Source organism: Natrix helvetica (assembly GCF_964273705.1).
Source record: "Natrix helvetica genome assembly, chromosome: 1".
Taxonomy (NCBI): domain Eukaryota; kingdom Metazoa; phylum Chordata; class Lepidosauria; order Squamata; family Natricidae; genus Natrix; species Natrix helvetica.
The window spans coordinates 365,584,858-365,602,548 of record NC_138548.1 but is presented as its reverse complement, the minus strand read 5'-3'; the positions used below and the strand labels follow the sequence as shown (position 1 = coordinate 365,602,548).

General features: G+C 42.2%; 1 protein-coding gene across 1 annotated transcript in view; it reads right to left on the bottom strand.

Annotated features, from left to right (window-relative positions):
• Positions 1-9,759: 9,759 nt before the first annotated feature.
• Positions 9,760-17,691, bottom strand: part of LOC309382534 (uncharacterized protein) — a gene marked incomplete at its 5' end in the record, with an annotated part of 16,011 nt that continues 8,079 nt past the window's right edge. The window contains 4 exons of the mRNA XM_081934153.1: positions 9,760-10,808; positions 15,038-15,103; positions 15,194-15,320; positions 17,527-17,609. Coding sequence (XP_081790279.1) covers positions 9,766-10,808; positions 15,038-15,103; positions 15,194-15,320; positions 17,527-17,609 — 1,319 coding nt within the window. The 3' untranslated portion in view covers positions 9,760-9,765. The remainder of the gene's footprint in view (positions 10,809-15,037; positions 15,104-15,193; positions 15,321-17,526; positions 17,610-17,691) is intronic.

Below are 17,691 nucleotides of genomic sequence, written 5' to 3'. Positions count from 1 at the left end.
ATATAATATAATTTTACAGCTTCTCATATCAGCATGTCTATTCTGCTTTTGTAGTTTACTATTCCGTTATTGCCTTCTCGTAGTTTTTAACAATTCTAATGCTAATGTAATAATTATAATAGTATAATGCACATATAGTCAAATTTTACATATATACATTTTTTCCATAGTATAATCAATAGTTTTCAAAACGTTTATTTCTTGTTTTGGCTTCTATTCTCTAGCCACATATACAGTCTACTCCAAATTTTATAACAGTCCGATTCTTCTCTTTCTTTTAACTCCATGGTCATCCTGTCCATTTAAGCACGTTTGAGTATCTTCTGTTGAAAGAAATGTCCTTCTGGGTTCGGCTCCAAGTGGGGAAAAAGGCACTGGAGATATGGAGGGTGCTTGGAGAAATGGTTTTAATGGTTAGTATTTCATTCACTTTTCCATCCATTTTCACACACTCTAGTCACACGCATGCAGGCATACACGCATTTCCCACACATTGCTTTAAAATTAAATTTTAGAGAATTAAATTTTAGAGGTACTCACCTTCTTACCAGGCAGCCTTTGAGCTCAAACTCAAAACCCCTTTAAAACCTAGATCCAAATGGCTAAGGCCAAGATAAAGTCCACCCACAGACTCAATGGAGTCTGTGCCGGCATGGGAGGCTTACCTGGGCCATATCCACTGGTTAGGCTAGCTTGGAGTCCCATCTGGGGTGCCAATTGTTGGAAGAAATGTCCTTCTGGGTTCAGCTTCAAGTGGGGAAAAAGACACTGGAGACATGGAGGCTGCTTGGAAAGATGGTTTTAATGGTGCACAGGACCACGTGACTTGAGTCTTGAACAGAAAAGGTGATCACATGCTTCAACGTTGGTGGAGAAGGAGAGAAGCGGGGCTGAGATGCTGAGTCCCTGGTTTTATGCCCTCTCTGGCCTTTGATCTTGAGCTTGTCTTCTGATTGGTTGTCAGGCTCCCATGGGGCCATGCAGGGGCAACTCTCTAGGCTGCGTTTTGAATCCAGGTTTGGTTGAGTTCTCAGATGCCATGTGGGGAGTTGGGTAAAGGCTGATACTTGCATGCCTTGATTCCATCACCTGGAGCTGAAGGGGGGAACTCTTTATTATGTCAGGCTTTAAAGGCTCATTGACAAAGCGGGTGGGGGCAGGAAGCTGCAGGGAGCTAATCTCTCGTTTCTCCATTTTCACATCCAGGGAAATATTCTGCCTTTTCAATATTTCCTAGGATATTTCATTTTTCTGGGAAAGGGCTGGGTGATAACTTCCTACACTTCCTAATTACCATATCATCGGGGGTATATATGTGTAGTTTTTTGTTTCCAAATTTGTGCAAAGGCAATCCTAGCAGCGGTTAATATACATAATGTTATTTATTGATATATCTTATTGCAGTAATTAAACTTGGATGCTCATTTGGTGTGTGACTGGATCAGCCTTCTCATCAATTCAAAAGTAGATAATGGGCATCAATGGAACAGAAATAACCAAAACGTGATTTTCTAGATATCCTATTAAAAAAATGATTAGCTGAAAGCTTGATTAGCCAACAGCCTTCAAATGAAACTCATACAAGTATGGAAGACCTCTTGAAAATAAAACTCAACTCTTGTTGACTGCATAGGACAGGGGTGTCCAAACTTGGGAACTTTAAGACTTGTGGACTTCAACTCCCAGAATTCTGGCTGGGGAATTCTGGGAGTTGAAGTCCACAAGTCTTAAAGTTCCCAAGTTTGGACACCCCTGGCATAGGAGCATCCATGCCGTTTTCTTTGTCCCAGAGTGAAACTGGTTTGTTTGTTTTCTTGGAAGAAACGTCCTTCTGGCTTCAGTTCCAAGTGGGGAAAAAGAGACTGGAAACATGGAGGCTGCTTGGAAAGATGGTTTTAATGGTGAACAGAATCACATAGCTTGAGTTCCTGAACAGAAAAAGGGGAACACACGATTCCAGATGTCGGGTGAAGAAGAAAAGAGAAAGCTCCTGGATTTTTTACACTCTATTTGGCCCGACCTCTCTGTTCTCTGTTCCTGTGTAAGAAATGTATTCTGATTGGTTGTTAGACTTCCAGGGGCGGGGTGGGAGCGGTCTTAGCTAACTCTGTAGGTTGTGTGCCTTTTTTTTTTGAGCCCTAAGCTTGGTTGAGTTCCCAGATGCCAATTGGTGAGTTTCTGTAGAAGGCTAATCCTATCTTTGTTATGTAGACTAGCTCAGGCTTTTTTTTTAATGGCTCATTCACAAAGATGGGGGCTATTAAGAGTGAGTCTGTTTCCTGCCTAAAAACATGTTTCTCCATTTCTTATCCAGGGAAATATAATATTCTGCCTTTTCAATAGTTCCCAGGATATTTCATTTTTCTAGGAGAGGGGTGGGTGCTAACTTCCTACAGTTTCTTTCTTTCTTTTCCTTTCTCTTTTTCTTTCTATCTTCTTTCTCTTTCTTTCTTTCTTTCTTTCTTTCTTTCTTTCTTTCTTTCTTTCTTTCTCTCTCTCTCTCCCTCCCTCCCTCCCTCCCTTCTTTCTTGTCATGGTTGCCCCAAATGTGCTTTTCCAACACGCAACTGGACTTTCTGCTTCTTCTCAATCAAAGAATAAGATTAATTTCACAATTTTACCAGAAAGTCAGGTTGCCTCTTTAAAAAGCACCTTTATCCCTGTAGGCTAGAGTCGCCTGTGAAAGGACAGGCAGATGGACGCCGCAGGTTCTAAGCCACCTCTCCGCTCTCCTCCCTTCTTGGCCCGCCTCCGGCGTCAGGACGACCCAGCTGCCAATCAAAAAGAACCGTTGGGCAGGAGGCAAGAAGGTGGGAAGAAGCTGCGGTGGCCGTTTGTGAGCTCTGCCGCTCGAGGCTCCTGAGAGAAAGGCTGAAGGAAGTGACCCAAAGTCCAGATTCAAGAAAAGAGTGAAATTTAAATTAAATTAAATTAAATTAAATTCAGGAGAGGCAGCCAGGAAAGAGGCAGCAGCTGAGAAAACACGGGAGGGAGAGGCGCTTTTTGGCTTCCCTCAGAACCGGTCTGAGGGGAAAGTTTCCCTCAGGAGCAGTTGTGGGTCGGGAAGAACCCGGCAGAAAAGGCGAAGAAAGATAAGATTAAACCAAACAAAACTAGAACACAAAAACTTTAAAAAAGATTTTTAAAAATTGAGCTCGGTGGGGAAAAGAGCGACCATTGAGACACGGAATCATTAAGATGACAGAATTGGAGAAGTCTACCATAAGCAAATATGGAGCTATCAAATGGAAAGGTAGGAGAATATAGTGAGGTTGGATTTTAAGGAATTTAGTAGATAGGGCCTACAGAAAATGGAGAGTTAAACTAGAAAATGATTTTCTTAATTTCTGAACGAGTTGAAGGCATTTTGTAATTTATAGTTTTGTTGGGAAGCTTTCCTTTATTAAAATAAACGGCTCCCTTCTGGTACAAAAACCTAACTAAAGACCATGTGAAGTGTTAATACCACTGCCTAGGCAGGGGGTTGGACTAAAAGACCTCCAAGGTCCCTTCCAACTCTGCTATTGCATTATTGTACTTTATAAGGCCTTAGTAAGGCCACAATTGGAATACTGCATCGTTCTGGTTGCCACAGTGTAAAAAAAGAGGTTGAGACTAGAAAAAGTGCAGAGAAGAGCAACAAAGATGATTAGGGGACTGGAGGCGAAAATATATAAAGAACAGTTGCTGGAACTGGGTATGTCTAGTTTAATGAAAAGGACTAGGGGTGATACGATAGCAGTAATATAATACAATAGTAGAGTTGGAAGGGACCTTGGAGGTCTTCTAGTCCGACCCCCTGCCTAGGCAGGAAACCCTATACCGTTTCAGACGAATAGCGATCCAACATCTTCTTAAAGACTTCCAGTGTTGGGGCATTCACAACTTCTGGAGGCAACTTCTGATCCACTGATTAATTGTTCTAACTGTCAGGAAATTTCTCCTCAGTTCTAAGTTGCTTCTCTCCTGGATTAGTTTCCACCCATTGCTTCTTGTTCTACCCTCAGGTGCCTTGGAGAATAGTTTGACTCCCTCTTCTTTGTGGCAACCTCTGAGATATTGGAAGACTGCTATCATGTCTCCCCTAGTCCTTCTTTCTCTTAAGCTAAGCATACCCAGTTCCTGCAACCGTTCTTCCTATGTTTTAGCCTCCAATCCCCTAATCCTCTTTGTTGCTCTTCTCTGCACTCTTTCTAGAGTCTCCACATCTTTTCTGCATCAGTGTTCTGATATCTGACGGGTTGCCACAAAGAAGAGGGAGTCCAGTCAAGCTATTCTCCAAGTTTAAAGGCACCTGAGGGTAGAACAAGAAGCAATGGAATGAAGCTAATCAAAGAGAGAAGCAACCTAGAACTAAAGATGCATTTCCTGACAGAACAATTAATCAGTGGAACAACATGCCTCCAAAAGTTGTGAATGCTCCAACACTGAAAGTTTTTAAGAAGATGTTGGATAGCCATTTGTCTGAAATGGTATAAGGCAGGAGTCCCCAAACTTGGCAACTTTAAGACTTGTGGACTTGCACAAGAGATGAAATTCTGAATACACAAAGGGGACAAGCCCTGATATACAAAGATAAGGAGATAACCATACTGAAACAGATCCCCAAGAAAGTGAGGGAGAAAAGAAAATATTATTCGCAACTGGCGAATAAATTATACCAGAAGGGGGTGTGGTTTCATTGGTTGCTGCCTGAAGGTATGTTAATATTCTGGGAGGAGACAAGGGTCAGAATTAATACACCCATAGAGGCGCAGGCCTTTATGGAAAAAAATAAATTACTCCTAGAAAAACCAGAAGATATTCCAGTAGATGCACAAGACACGGGAGGGGCCAGAGCACTGCCAACAGGGGGAGATGGGGCGACATCAAGAAAGCTCAGATCACACAAATAAGTAAGAAAATCCACATGACATAAATTGATTGAAATTACTTATGAATTTACCACACTGACTATATGTTATTATGTAATATTTGAATGCTATGCAAATGTACACCATGAGTCTGGAGGGGGCGTATACCTACCGCAGTTTGCGGCTGCCACAATTTGTAACTTTCCCCATACCTTTTCCTTTTGCAAAACACCAAAAAACCAATAAAACTTTGTTTAAAAAAAAAAAGACTTGTGGACTTCAACTCGGGAGTTGAAGTCCACAAGTCTTAAAATTGCCAAATTTGATGTTCTTCTAGTATAAGGTTTCCTGCCTAAGCAGAAGGTTGGACTTTTTAATTATGTTATTATTTTATTCTTTATTTAGATTCTATCTAAATGACCAAGGTTTTACGGCTTTTGAGTCTATTAAATCCAGGTCACTTATAGTCCCTGTATTGGAGAGCCAAAGAAACATCCATATCACCTGATTCCTTCCCATCAAATTGTTTTTTTCCTCTTCTCTGTATAGTAAGAGCACACATTACTGAGTACCAGTTCTTTGTAGACATGCACCCTAAATCATTTTGCTGCGCTCTCCTATAGATCTTGCAGGACGTAGGATATTACAGGTGGGCATTTCCAAATTAAATTCCCATCCATTAAAGATTCTTCTGACTCCCTTGCCAACAATATTGTATAATCTACAATACAAGTCATGCTTTACAGACTCAAAAGTGTCCTCCTTTGCTCAGAACCAGTAGTTGGGAATTCAAATTACTAACATCTGCAGACTTCAACTGTATCTTAATTAACGCGGTATATAAATGCTCTTGCTATCTTCTAATCTAATCATATTTTATTTCTGCAAAAAGTTTTTTTTTATCATTACATGCACTTTTCATCTTTGGTGAGGGAAGAACAAAATAGCCTACAGCTCATGAATTCAGCGAAATGGTCTAGAAAAGTTTTCACATTTGAGACTGAATTCCTTGTGTGTCCAATCACATTTGGCCAATAAAGAATTCTATTCTATTCCATCACCAAAGTAACTTCTGAGTGTCGAGAGCGCAAACAAATTCTGATCAATTCCCGTTAAAATTAAATAGGTCATTTTCTGTTTGCAAATTCAAAGAAAATGTGTTTCTTCCCACTATATTTGTTTTGACTGCCTCCTGTGCCATAATACACAATTTGTGCTTCAGTGGAATTTTGAGTTAATCCCTGGTTTAAATGAACTTTTAGGAGAATTTATAAAATGTATCACAGATATTAACAGCAATACAGATAAAGAGAAAAACACCATACTAAAAATAATGACAAGCAGAGTTTACTGAAGAAACACATTCACACACATTAAATCTGGAAGGATTTTCTTGTTTACAGAGCTAGAAAACAGTTTTGGTGGCTTAGAGGTAGTGTTTAGGGATACTGCAATTTAGAAAATCATCCAAAATTGGAATTGAATTTAATTATATGGGAAACATTCAAATATAAATGTTGAAACCAAATATCTACTTGCTTGAAACACTCAGAGCAAGATAATGTATTCTGAGTTGATTTACCAATCAAATGTTAATTACGTGCCACCAAATCTATGTTGAATCTTGAGTTGACCACAAGGATTTTCTCCAGGAAGATCTGTCTTCAACTTGGCCTTTTAACCATATCAAAGGTGCATTCACTGTTGTATCCATCTTGCTACTGGTTGTTTTTTCTTTCTTTCTTTCTTTCTTTCTTTCTTTTCTTTCTTTCTTTCTTTCTTTCTTTCTTTCTTCTTTCTTTCTTTCTTCTTTTCCAATTAAAGACTGGGTCATCAAACAGCAACTCCACTTCAATGGGTAAATCTTGATCAACAGATCAAATAGGACTTTCCAACTAAAATAGCATCATCCCTGTCTTTTTTCCAAGAAATACGTCCTTGCCTTGACAGTAAAATTTATTTCCCATTGGAAGAATGGGAAAAAGGAAAAAGGGCCATGCCAGTTGACCCTTCCCCTTTTTCAACTTACCGTAGCTAACATCTGTAAATATTCAGAAGGCAGCTATATTCCTTTCAACTTTTTATTACAAAGGAAGCTTACAATAAATAATTACCATAAATATTAAGAACCAAAAACCAAAAATGTATTCTTCACGAACTCTAATTGAAAAAAAGGGTATAACAATTCATCATATGAGAGTGATAAAAGCAAAGAAAAGTTTAAAAAGAGAAGCTCTCTCTCTACAACATACACTTTAAAATCAAATCCGATTTAGATCTCAAGAGACTCAATCAGGACTGACATAAAACAGAAACTGTATTTGGTTTGGAACCCAAAACAATCCAACTTTTTGTGTTGGCCATAATTCAACAAAAACATCATTGATGGTTCTAGTTTGGTCTAAGATAAAATATAAGGGATTCTAGAGCAATGCTATATGCTGAATGCAATGTGGCTGCCCTCATCGCATTCTCTCCCGTGAGCAGTTCTCAACACAGTGTATCTCATATGACCTTCCTTCCTTCATCTTTCCTGATTTCTGTAGCTTTTTCACTCTTAAATTCATCATGAATACATTTAGTTCAGGGGTGTCCAAACTTGAGAACTTTAAGACTTGTGGACTTCAACTCCCAGAATTCCCCAGCCAGCCATGCTGGCTGGGGAATTCTGGGAATTGAAGTCCACAAGTCTTAAAGTTCTCAAGTTTGGACACCCCTGATTTAGTTAAAAGAGGTTTTCCAGTTGGCATTCAAAATAAACCTATTTTGTTTATCTAGACTAAAACATTTCATTTGGCACATCCCGAGGTTGAACTAACTCCACCCAACCAAACAGGATAGAATCTTTCACGCTGGAAGTTACTTAAATTTCTAAAATCAAAGCAAAGTCTCAAGAGATGCTGCAAAACTGGGCCTTCTCTAGGAATGCGGTCTCTATGTCCTTTTCCATTTCCATACGCTTCTTCAGCAGCACAGATAGGTGATGTAAATTAATCCAAATTGATATGGGCAGGAGGCAGAGAATCTCCCTGAAATTGTCCATGGCAATTCCATCATGAATCAAGCAATATGCATATATTTTTTTTCTTTCAAAAAAATATTTTGTTTGGATTAAAAAAAGAAAGCCTCCCTTCCTTCTTTGTGGCAGCTTGGGGAATGGCTGAACTTGCCATGATTATGCAGACCCAGTCATCTGTGATTACAAACTACCAACATACAGTTTGGGACCGACAGACAGCAAGAAAATATGCTTAGATTTCTCATTTGCATTTTTGAGGTCCATGAGGGCTTCTCTGGACACACATCATCCTTCTTGTTTTCTAAATGTTAGACTCCTAAAACTGTGCTGAAGTCACCCAGCCTCTAAATTTAAAAATACTGGAAGGCTGGAGGTATTGGGAGAGGATGAAAAAAGTTTTAAAAATCCTTATTTCGGTGACGTTAACAACATTCTTGGCACTTCTTTATCTACAGTCTCCTACTAAGCCCAGAAAGGTGGCAAAATTATTTCACCGCTGCAATAAAATACTTGTTTAAAAAGAAACCACCATAAAGCGGGAAAACATTTAAATTATACATCTGCAATGCCAGGAAACGCTGTAAAAAAAGATTTACATCACTACAGAAATAACAAGACTACAGTAAACCTGTAACAAGTCTTAAGTAACTTTTGAGGACTTTCAGAGACAAGTCGGCTGAATGAGAGGTCCAGTTAAAGAGATCAGAAAAAATAACTGTTGACATTTTATGAACTGGTGTCAGATTAAGAGTGGCTCATGAGTAAGCCTCTCCCAAAGAGGTTTCAACCCTAGTAGATAATAAAACCTTTGCCATCTGGAAGAAAATCTCAAGATTGTTGGATGGTGAAAGTTGCAGGGACAAGAATATAATTCAGATTTTTCTCCTTCTGCCCAAAGGATGTCATTTGAACAGGTCTGCCTATTACCTGTTTGGTATCATTCTAAGAGATTTTGGATGGATCCTGTTTAAACATTTCTGTTATCAATAATACAATACAATACAATAGTAAAGTTGGAAGGGACCTTGGAGGTCTTCTAGTCCAACCCCCTGCCTAGGCAGGAAACCCTATACCGTTTCAGACAGATGGCTAGCCAACATCTTCTTAAAGACTTCCAGTGTTGGGGCATTCACAACTTCTGGAGGCAACTTCTGTTCCACTGATTAATTGTTCTCACTGTCAGGAAATTTCCCCTCAGTTCTAAGTTGCTTCTCTCCTTGATTAGTTTCCACCCATTGCTTCTTGTTCTACCTTCAGGTGCCTTGGAGAATAGTTTGACTCCCTCTTCTTTGTGGCAACCCCTGAGATATTGGAAGACTGCTATCATGTCTCCCTTAGTCCTTCTTTCTATTAAACTAGACATACCCAGTTCCTGCAACCGTTCTTCCCATGTTTTAGCCTCCAGTCCCCTAATCATCTTTGTTGCTCTTCTCTGCACTCTTTCTAGAGTCTCTGTGTCTTTTCTACATCGTGGCGACCAGAACTGAATTTTGGATGGATCCTGTTTAAACTTTTCTGTTATCTTGAGCAGGCTTCAGAAGATCTTTGAAAATGAACATAAGGAAGTTATTGTAATTCATCAAAGTACATTAAATGCAACGGGGAGGAGAAAAGGCAACATTAGAACCCACACTGATATCACAGGCATCATTTGCATGATAATGCCGGTGGGTGTGGCATTCCTGGCTCCACCCATAAATATCTGTGGAAAGATGAATCCTTTCAAATTCTTATTCATGTCCGAGTTGATATTTCATATCACACGTCTGTCACACAGAACCTTCTAGAAGCCTTTCTGGGTGAGATCCCAGATCAACCATAGAAGGTAATTTACTTTCTGTAGTTCTGTTATGGGTGGCTTCCCGTTGCCTGCCTCATTCTAAGAGACAATACTTATCGCCGGTTTCCGGACCAAATAAAGGAGATTAAACAATTGTCAGGATACAAAGAGAAACAGGAGCTCTCAAAGGCAGCTGAAGTTTCTCCAACCACGTCTCCATTTTGCCTGGATGCCGTGTGGGTGGTTTCATGCTGAATAAGTTGCTCACTATGCTTAAAGTCCTTGCCGCACGCTAAGCATTGGAATGGGTTCTCAACAGCATGGGTTCTTTGGTGTGAAGTCAATTGGTGCCTAAGGGCAAAGCGCTTCCTACACTCCAGGCATTCGTAGGGTTTCTCTCCTGTGTGGATTCTCTGATGCTTATAAAAGTTCCCGCTCATCCGGAAACTCTTCCCGCATTCCATGCAGGTGTAAGGTTTTTCTCCTGTGTGGATCGTCTGATGTTTATAAAGGTTGCCTCTCTTGCTGAAGCTTTTCCCGCACTCCATGCATTGATATGGCTTCTCCCCTGTGTGGATCCGCTTATGGGCCGTGAGGTTACTGCTCTTGCTGAAGCTCTTCCCACACTCGAGGCATTTATAGGGTTTCTCCCCTGTATGAGTTCTCTGGTGGGTATTTAGACTTCCGCTATTGCTGAAGCGTCTTCCACACTCCGTGCATTTGTACGGTTTCTCTCCGGTGTGGATACTTCGATGTTGGGCAAGATGCTGGCTGCGGCTGAAGCGCTTCCCACAGTCGGTGCATTGAAATGGTTTCTCCCCCGTGTGGATGCTTCTGTGCTGAATGAGATGCTGGCTGCGGCTGAAGCACTTCCCGCAGTCCGCGCATTCGTAAGGTTTTTCCCCGGTATGAGTTCTTTGATGGACCGTCAGGCTGAAGTTCTGCGTGAAACTCTTTCCACACTCCAAGCACTTATAGGACTTTTTCCCCGCATGAGTCCTCTGGTGAGAAAGCAGGTGGCTACTCATACTAAAGCTCTTTCCACATTCAAAGCATTTGTAGGGTTTCTCCCCTGCGCATGGATTTGAAAGCAAATTACGATGGAGGTATTTCAGAGGGGGCTCCATGCGCTTCCTGGTTTCCTGGCCACCACCTGCTGGAGAGAGAGAGAGAGAAAAAAATAGAAATTTAAAGCAAAAATGGAGACGATCACTAGAGAAGAAACTTCTTGGCTGCATGTATATTTCTGCATTTTCATGCTCCCTGCAGCTTTTCTAGGTTTATTATTTTACAGTGTTTGTATTCTACACAAACATATAGCTTTCAGGCAGCGGGTAAGAATAAAAAATGCATAATATGGAGAATAGCCAGGGATTAGAATCAGAATGGAGCTGGAAACAACTTTGGAGGTCTTCTAGTCCAGCTCCTGCTCAAGGAGGAGATCCTATACCATTCCAGACAAGTGACTGTCTAGTTTCTTCTTAAAAACCTCCAGTGACGAAGCACCCATAACTTCTGGTGGCAAGCTGTTCCGCTGGTTAATTGTCATCACTAGTAGGAAGTTTGCCCCTAATTCCAGGTTGCTTCTCTCTTTGATTAGTTCCCATCCTTTGTTTCTTGCCCGGACCTCTGATGCTTTGGAAAATAAACCAATCCCTCCTTCTTTGTGGCAGCCCTTCAAATATTGGAACATTGCTATTATGTCCCGTCCCGTCCCCCCCCCCCAAGTCCCACAACCGTTCTTCATATGTTTTAGTCTCCAGACCTTTAATCGTCTTGGTTGCTATTTGCACTTTTTCCAAAGTCTCAACATCTTTTTCGTAATGTGACCAAAACTGGATGCAGTATTCCAAGTGTGGTCTTACTAAGACTTTACAAAGCTGTACTAATACTTCATGTGATTTTGAGTCTATGCCTTTGTTTTGTACAACCAAAGTTTGCGTTAGCTTTTTTTTGCTACTGTCACACACCGCTGACTCCCAAGGTCCCTCTCACAGTTACCGTTCTTGAGCCAGGCTTCTTCTAATCTGTACATGTACCTTTGTTTTTTCCTGACCAGGTGTAATACCTTGCTTTTCTCCACATTAAATTTCATTTTGTTGGATAGGGCCAGGGGTGGGTTCCTGCCAGTACTAACCTCTTCTATAGAAGAGGTTCCACAAATCTACAGCGCCGTTTAGAACCGGTTCCAGCTCCCTCCCACCACCCGTCCACACATCATCAAGTTGAAGAGCGAGAGGAGGAATTCTGGGAGTTGAAGTCCACAAGTCTTAAAGCTGTCAAGTTTGAACACCCCTGGGGTTTTTTTTTTCTAAAGGGTTAGGGGTGCAAGGGTCTTGTAACTTGACAGCTTTAAGACTTGCGTGCTTCATATGCCAGAGTTTCGGAGCCAACATTTTGGTTGCTAAGCAAGAGCGTTGTTAAGTGAGTTCACCACATTTTACAAGTTGGCCACTCCCAGCCGGTCACATGGCTGGCAAGCCACTCCCACAAAGCAGGCCACACCTACAGAAGAGGTTCTAAAAAATTTTGAAACCCACCACTGGATAGGGCCCATTGTTCAAGTCTGTCAAGATCTTTTTGGATCCTCAGTTATTATTGATTATAGATTATTGCATTCATAATCACATCATGAAGCAAAAGCCCATTGAAGTTGAATATCATCAGAACTGAAGGAGTTGTGAGGTCCTCCCTATTTCCAGGGACAAACCCAATGTGTGAGGTCTATCTACTTTTATCTCTTGTGCCCTGAAACAAGGTAGGTTTTGAATATGCTGCCAGTTCAGACAATATTTTTAGGTCCAATTTTCACTTGATTTTAGTACAGATTTAGTACACATAGTATCATTTTTCAAAATACGACTTAATGAGGAAATGTGGGGGGGGGGAGGGAACCTGCAATAAAAGGAAGGACCAATTGGAAAAAGGTTGCCTTCCAGCCATTGGTCTAAATTTGTCCAGTTAGAAGAATGGTTGGCAAAAAAAAACAGGCCAAGATGATTGCAAATCCATATTAGCATTAGCACTTAGACTTATATAGCGCTTCACAGTGCTTTACATTCCTCTCCAAGTGGTTACAGAGTCAGCACATTGCCCCCCCCCAAAAAAATCTGGGTCCTCATTTTATCAACCTCGGAAGGACGGAAGGCTGAATCCACGTTGAGCCTGTTGAGATTCGAACTGCCAAATTGCAGGTAGCCGGCAGTCAGCGGAAGTAGCCTGCAGTACTACCTTCTAACCACTGTGACACCGCGGCTCTTGTATTGCATAAGAGTAAGCTGCTGTAACAGAATATAAAGTAGATTCCTCATCTTCCGAACCAAATACACCCACCAACAGCTCATTAAATAACTGATAAGGATTTATTGTGAATTTAGTTTTGTACGATTGGAATGGCTCAATAGAGTAACATCTATTGAGCCATTCCAATGCAGCCGCGCGGGTTATTATGGGGAGATTGAGATTCTCCCATATAACACCTATCCTGCGCGAGCTGCACTGGCTTCCTGTGGCCTACCGGGTGCGCTTCAAGGTACTGGTTACCATCTTCAAAGCGCTCCATGGCACAGGGCCCAGTTACCTGCGGGATCGCGTCCTGCCCCATACATCCCTGCGACCCATTCGCTCACACAGAGAGGGGCTACTCCGGGTGCCGTCCTCTAGAGAGTGCCAGAGGGCGGTGCCCAGGAGTAGGGCCTTCTCTGTGGTGGGCCCTACCCTTTGGAATGACCTCCCCCCAGACATCCGGACAACAACCGACCTTCGCTCCTTCCATATGAAGCTGAAGACCTACCTGTTTTGTCAAGCCGGCCTGGCATAACGTTACAATCTTGCCACCCCAGGTCATTTTATAATGGGAAATTTTGTTTTTTAAAGTTCTTAGAGTTTAATATTTTTGGGGTTTTAAATTTTGTAAGTATGCTTATTTATGGACTTATTTTTACCTCCTCTGCACGATATATGGTGCTATCTTGATTATTGCTCTGTACGTCGCCCCGAGTCCCTGTGGGGAGAGGGGGCGACTAATAAGTTCAATAAAATAAATAAATAATAAATAAATCTCCATTTTACCAGCTTCTATCCAGCAGACTTCTATTCAGTTGCAACTGACCACATCTGAATTCAGAGGTCCAGACCAAGCAATAAATGCATGTTGTAACATCGATCTACATTAATTTGGAGCTAAGGAGCCCCGTTCTCCTCAGGTTGCCTGTAAAACTGAGTTGGCCTTTTTCTCTAGGAAGATAGGTGGTACTTTGCTCAGTAGTAGTAACTGTGAAAGGGATCTTGGAGTTCTAGTGGACAACCATTTAAATATGAGCCAGCAGTGTGCAGCAGCTGCCAAAAAAGCCAACACAGTTCTAGGCTGCATCAACAGAGGGATAGAATCAAGATCACGTGAAGTGTTAATACCACTTTATAATGCCTTGGTAAGGCCACACTTGGAATACTGCATTCAGTTCTGGTCGCCACGATGTAAAAAAGATGTGGAGACTCTAGAAAGAGTGCAGAGAAGAGCAACAAAGATGATTAGGGGACTGGAGACTAAAACATATGAAGAACGGTTGCAGGAACTAGGTATGTCTAGCTTAAGAGAAAGAAGGGCTAGGGGAGACATGATAGCAGTCTTCCAATATCTCAGGGGTTTCCACAAAGAAGAGGGAGTCAAACTATGTTCCAAAGCACCTGAGGGCAGGACAAGAAGCAATGGGTGGAAACTAATCAAGTAGAGAAGCAACTTAGAACTGAGGAGAAATTTCCTGACAGTTAGAACAATTAATCAGTGGAACAGAAATTGCCTCCAGAAGTTGTGAATGCCTCAACACTGGAAGTCTTTAAGAAGATGTTGGATAGCCATTTGTCTGAAACGGTATAGGGTTTCCTGCCTAGGCAGGGGGTTGGACTAGAAGACCTCCAAGGTCCCTCCCAACTCTGCTATTGTATTGTATTGTAAGATCTCGCTTTAGAGCTACTGCTTTTCAAGCACTTTCCCTCCAGTGCAAACAAGTGAAGCCCCATCCACAGGATGCAGACAGCACACAAAATCACGCCAGTTACTATCCATGGAAAAAACTGATATCCACGGAACCGGTGCCCAAAAGGTTGGGGGGGGGGGGCTGCTGCTTTGGAAATCTATCAAGGCTAAGAGACCTTTAAAAAAAAAAAACATTCCCACAACCAGCAGAGAAACAGCTCCACCAGAAGAGCAGCTCTTGTGCCATCGATGTGCCGAGAAATTAATGCGAGAACAACAGGCAGACTCATCAGGCAAAACTTTAGTTCTTCCAAACGTCCGTTTCTCTTGGCAATGTTAAACACCACCTGAAAGATACTTCAGGGCACTTCCTCCTCAAAACATTGAGTAGATTCCTACCGACCTCTCACCTTCAGAATTCCAGAAGAATGGATCTTCTCCTTCCAGCCAGGAGACAAACTCTGCTTTGGGTGGTTCTTGGAGAAAGCAAGAGAGAATAATTACTTCTAACTAGTAAATATCCCCCCCCCCCTTTATCTGAACCCAGAACCCAGATGCTCCCTTACCCAGAGAGGCCACACTCCGAGCATTTTCCAGCATGACTTCCCCATGGAGGGCCCTCTGGTTGGAATCTAGAAGATCCCACTCTTCTTTGGTGAAATACACAGCCACCTCCTCAAAAGAGACAGGACCCTGAAAGAAGAGAGACCCCCACCCCCATTTATAGACAAGCCAGGAAGGATTTCCAAGAAACAGCCAGTGGACATTTTCTGCATGGTGTAACAGGAGAGAATGGAGAGAACCCACTACTTCTCAGCAGCCAATTCTATAACACTTTCAATGCCACTTGATCAAAGCAACCGCACCATCCTTCTCGATCAATGGGCACGGGGGCTTTGCACGCGCCACAATTCAGGGCCTCCAGTCCTTGCTCAGAGAAGTAAAAATGTTGGGGAGCTCCTGTCTGATCTTTAGTCAATAGTCTGGGGCAGAGATTGGGATTGCCAATTTTTTTTACTACTGGTTCGCTTGTGGATGCGTGTGTGCACAATGCATGCACAGAAGCGTCCAGGCAGGTGGGAGCCTTCTGCCACCGCTACTATCAGTTCCTGCCTGATCCGGGCCAAACTGGGAGCGACCCACCTCTGGTCTGAGGAGTTCCCTGAGAGCTACACGCTACCCAATATCAATACAATACAATACAATACAATACAATAGTAGAGTTGGAAGGGACCTTGGAGGTCTTCTAGTCCAACCCCCTGCCTAGGCAGGAAACCCTATACCGTTTCAGACAAATGGCTATCCAACATCTTCTTAAAGACTTCCAGTGTTGGGGCATTCACAACTTCTGGAGGCAAATTCTGTTCCACTGATTAATTGTTCTAACTGTCAGGAAGTTTCTCCTCAGTTCTAAGTTGCTTCTCTCCTTGATTAGTTTCCACCCGTTGCTTCTTGTTCTACCCTCAGGTGCTTTGGAGAATAGTTTGACTCCCTCTTCTTTGTGGCAACCCCTGAGATATTGGAAGACTGCTATCATGTCTCCCCTCAAACAATGTCATTAAACAGCTGGGAAATCGCATCCAGGATTTAACAAGCTGCCATCAATACTGTAATATTACATTTATACTCTGCCTTTCCTTCAGGAGCTCAAGGCAACATCTGTTCCATTCCTTCCCAACCCTATGAGGTAGACCAGTCCATGAAAAAAACGACTGACCCCAAGTAACCAGAGGAATTTATTCCTCCTTTTCAGCAAAACCTGCCCTGTAGCAAACAATTGGTTCCGTTAATTGATTTGCTCAACAACTGGAACATCTGCTTAACAGCCATTGCAATAAAAAAGGCAAACACTATTTTGGTTGTAAGTCAAGGCTTATTTATACGATTCTCCCCAGGAACCTCTTCGGAGTGTATCTGTTAGTATTTTCTATCTTATTTTAGCAACATTTCAAGGCACATCGCCAGAAGGACTTGACAGGAAAAAGCAGGTTCAAGGGAGGGGCAACACAGGTGACCTAGCTACTTGCGGGATCGTATCCTGCCCCATACATCCCTGCGACCAATTCGCTCGCACAGAGAGGGACTCCTCCAGGTGCCGTCCACCAGACAATGTCGGGGGGCGGCGCCTAGGAGTAGAGCCTTCTCTGTTGCGGGCCCAGCCCTGTGGAATGACCTCCCCCCGGATATTAGGACTACCTCTGACCTCCGCGCCTTCCGGATAAAGCTCAAGACCCACCTATTTCAAGTAGCTGGCCCGGCTCAACCATAGTTCGTTCACACTGCTCCTGACGGGTTTTTTAATTTTGTGACTTTTGGAATTTTATTAGGGGATTTTAAATTGTGTTTTAACTGTCTTTATTCATCTTCCTACCTCCTCCATGTACACGTATTCGTTTATTTTGTTTGTGTATTGTCCATACTGTTCTTATGTGTTTTATTGTACGCCGCCCCGAATCCTTCGGGAGAGGGTGCGGCTAAGAAATAAATTTTTTTATTATTATTATTATTATTATTATTATTATTATTATTATTATTATTATTATTATTATTATTCAAGAATTACAGGACACACTTTAGGACAGGGCTATTAAACTCGATCAAGTCACCAGCCAGATCGCGACGTGATGTTTTTTGCCTTTGTGGAGGTGCGTGGGGGCCGTACGCGCCCAGTTTGACAGGCCTGGAGAAAAGGCCGAAGGTACTTGGGATGACAGAAAGAAGAACGAGGGGAAACAGAGTATCAGGATGCACGACTACCTCTTAAGGGTGGTTTTGCTGGTTTTCTTGCACGATACAATAGGACAGACTGTTGATCTTGGGAGGGGTTTCCAACTCCATATTTCTAAGATAATTTGAATCCTATTGAGGTAGGCTCAATTGAGTCTGATCCTTTCCGTACCTGAGCTGGAGTTTCGGTTTCTTTTTCTGCTCCGCCACAAAAACAAGACGTTTCACTGAACATCAGAGAGCCGGTTCTTCTCCCTGTGAGGGAGAAAATGTGGGGGGAAAATAGGACTTTCAAAGCAAGAATACATTCTAGGAAAAGGTGGAGCATCACCTTACC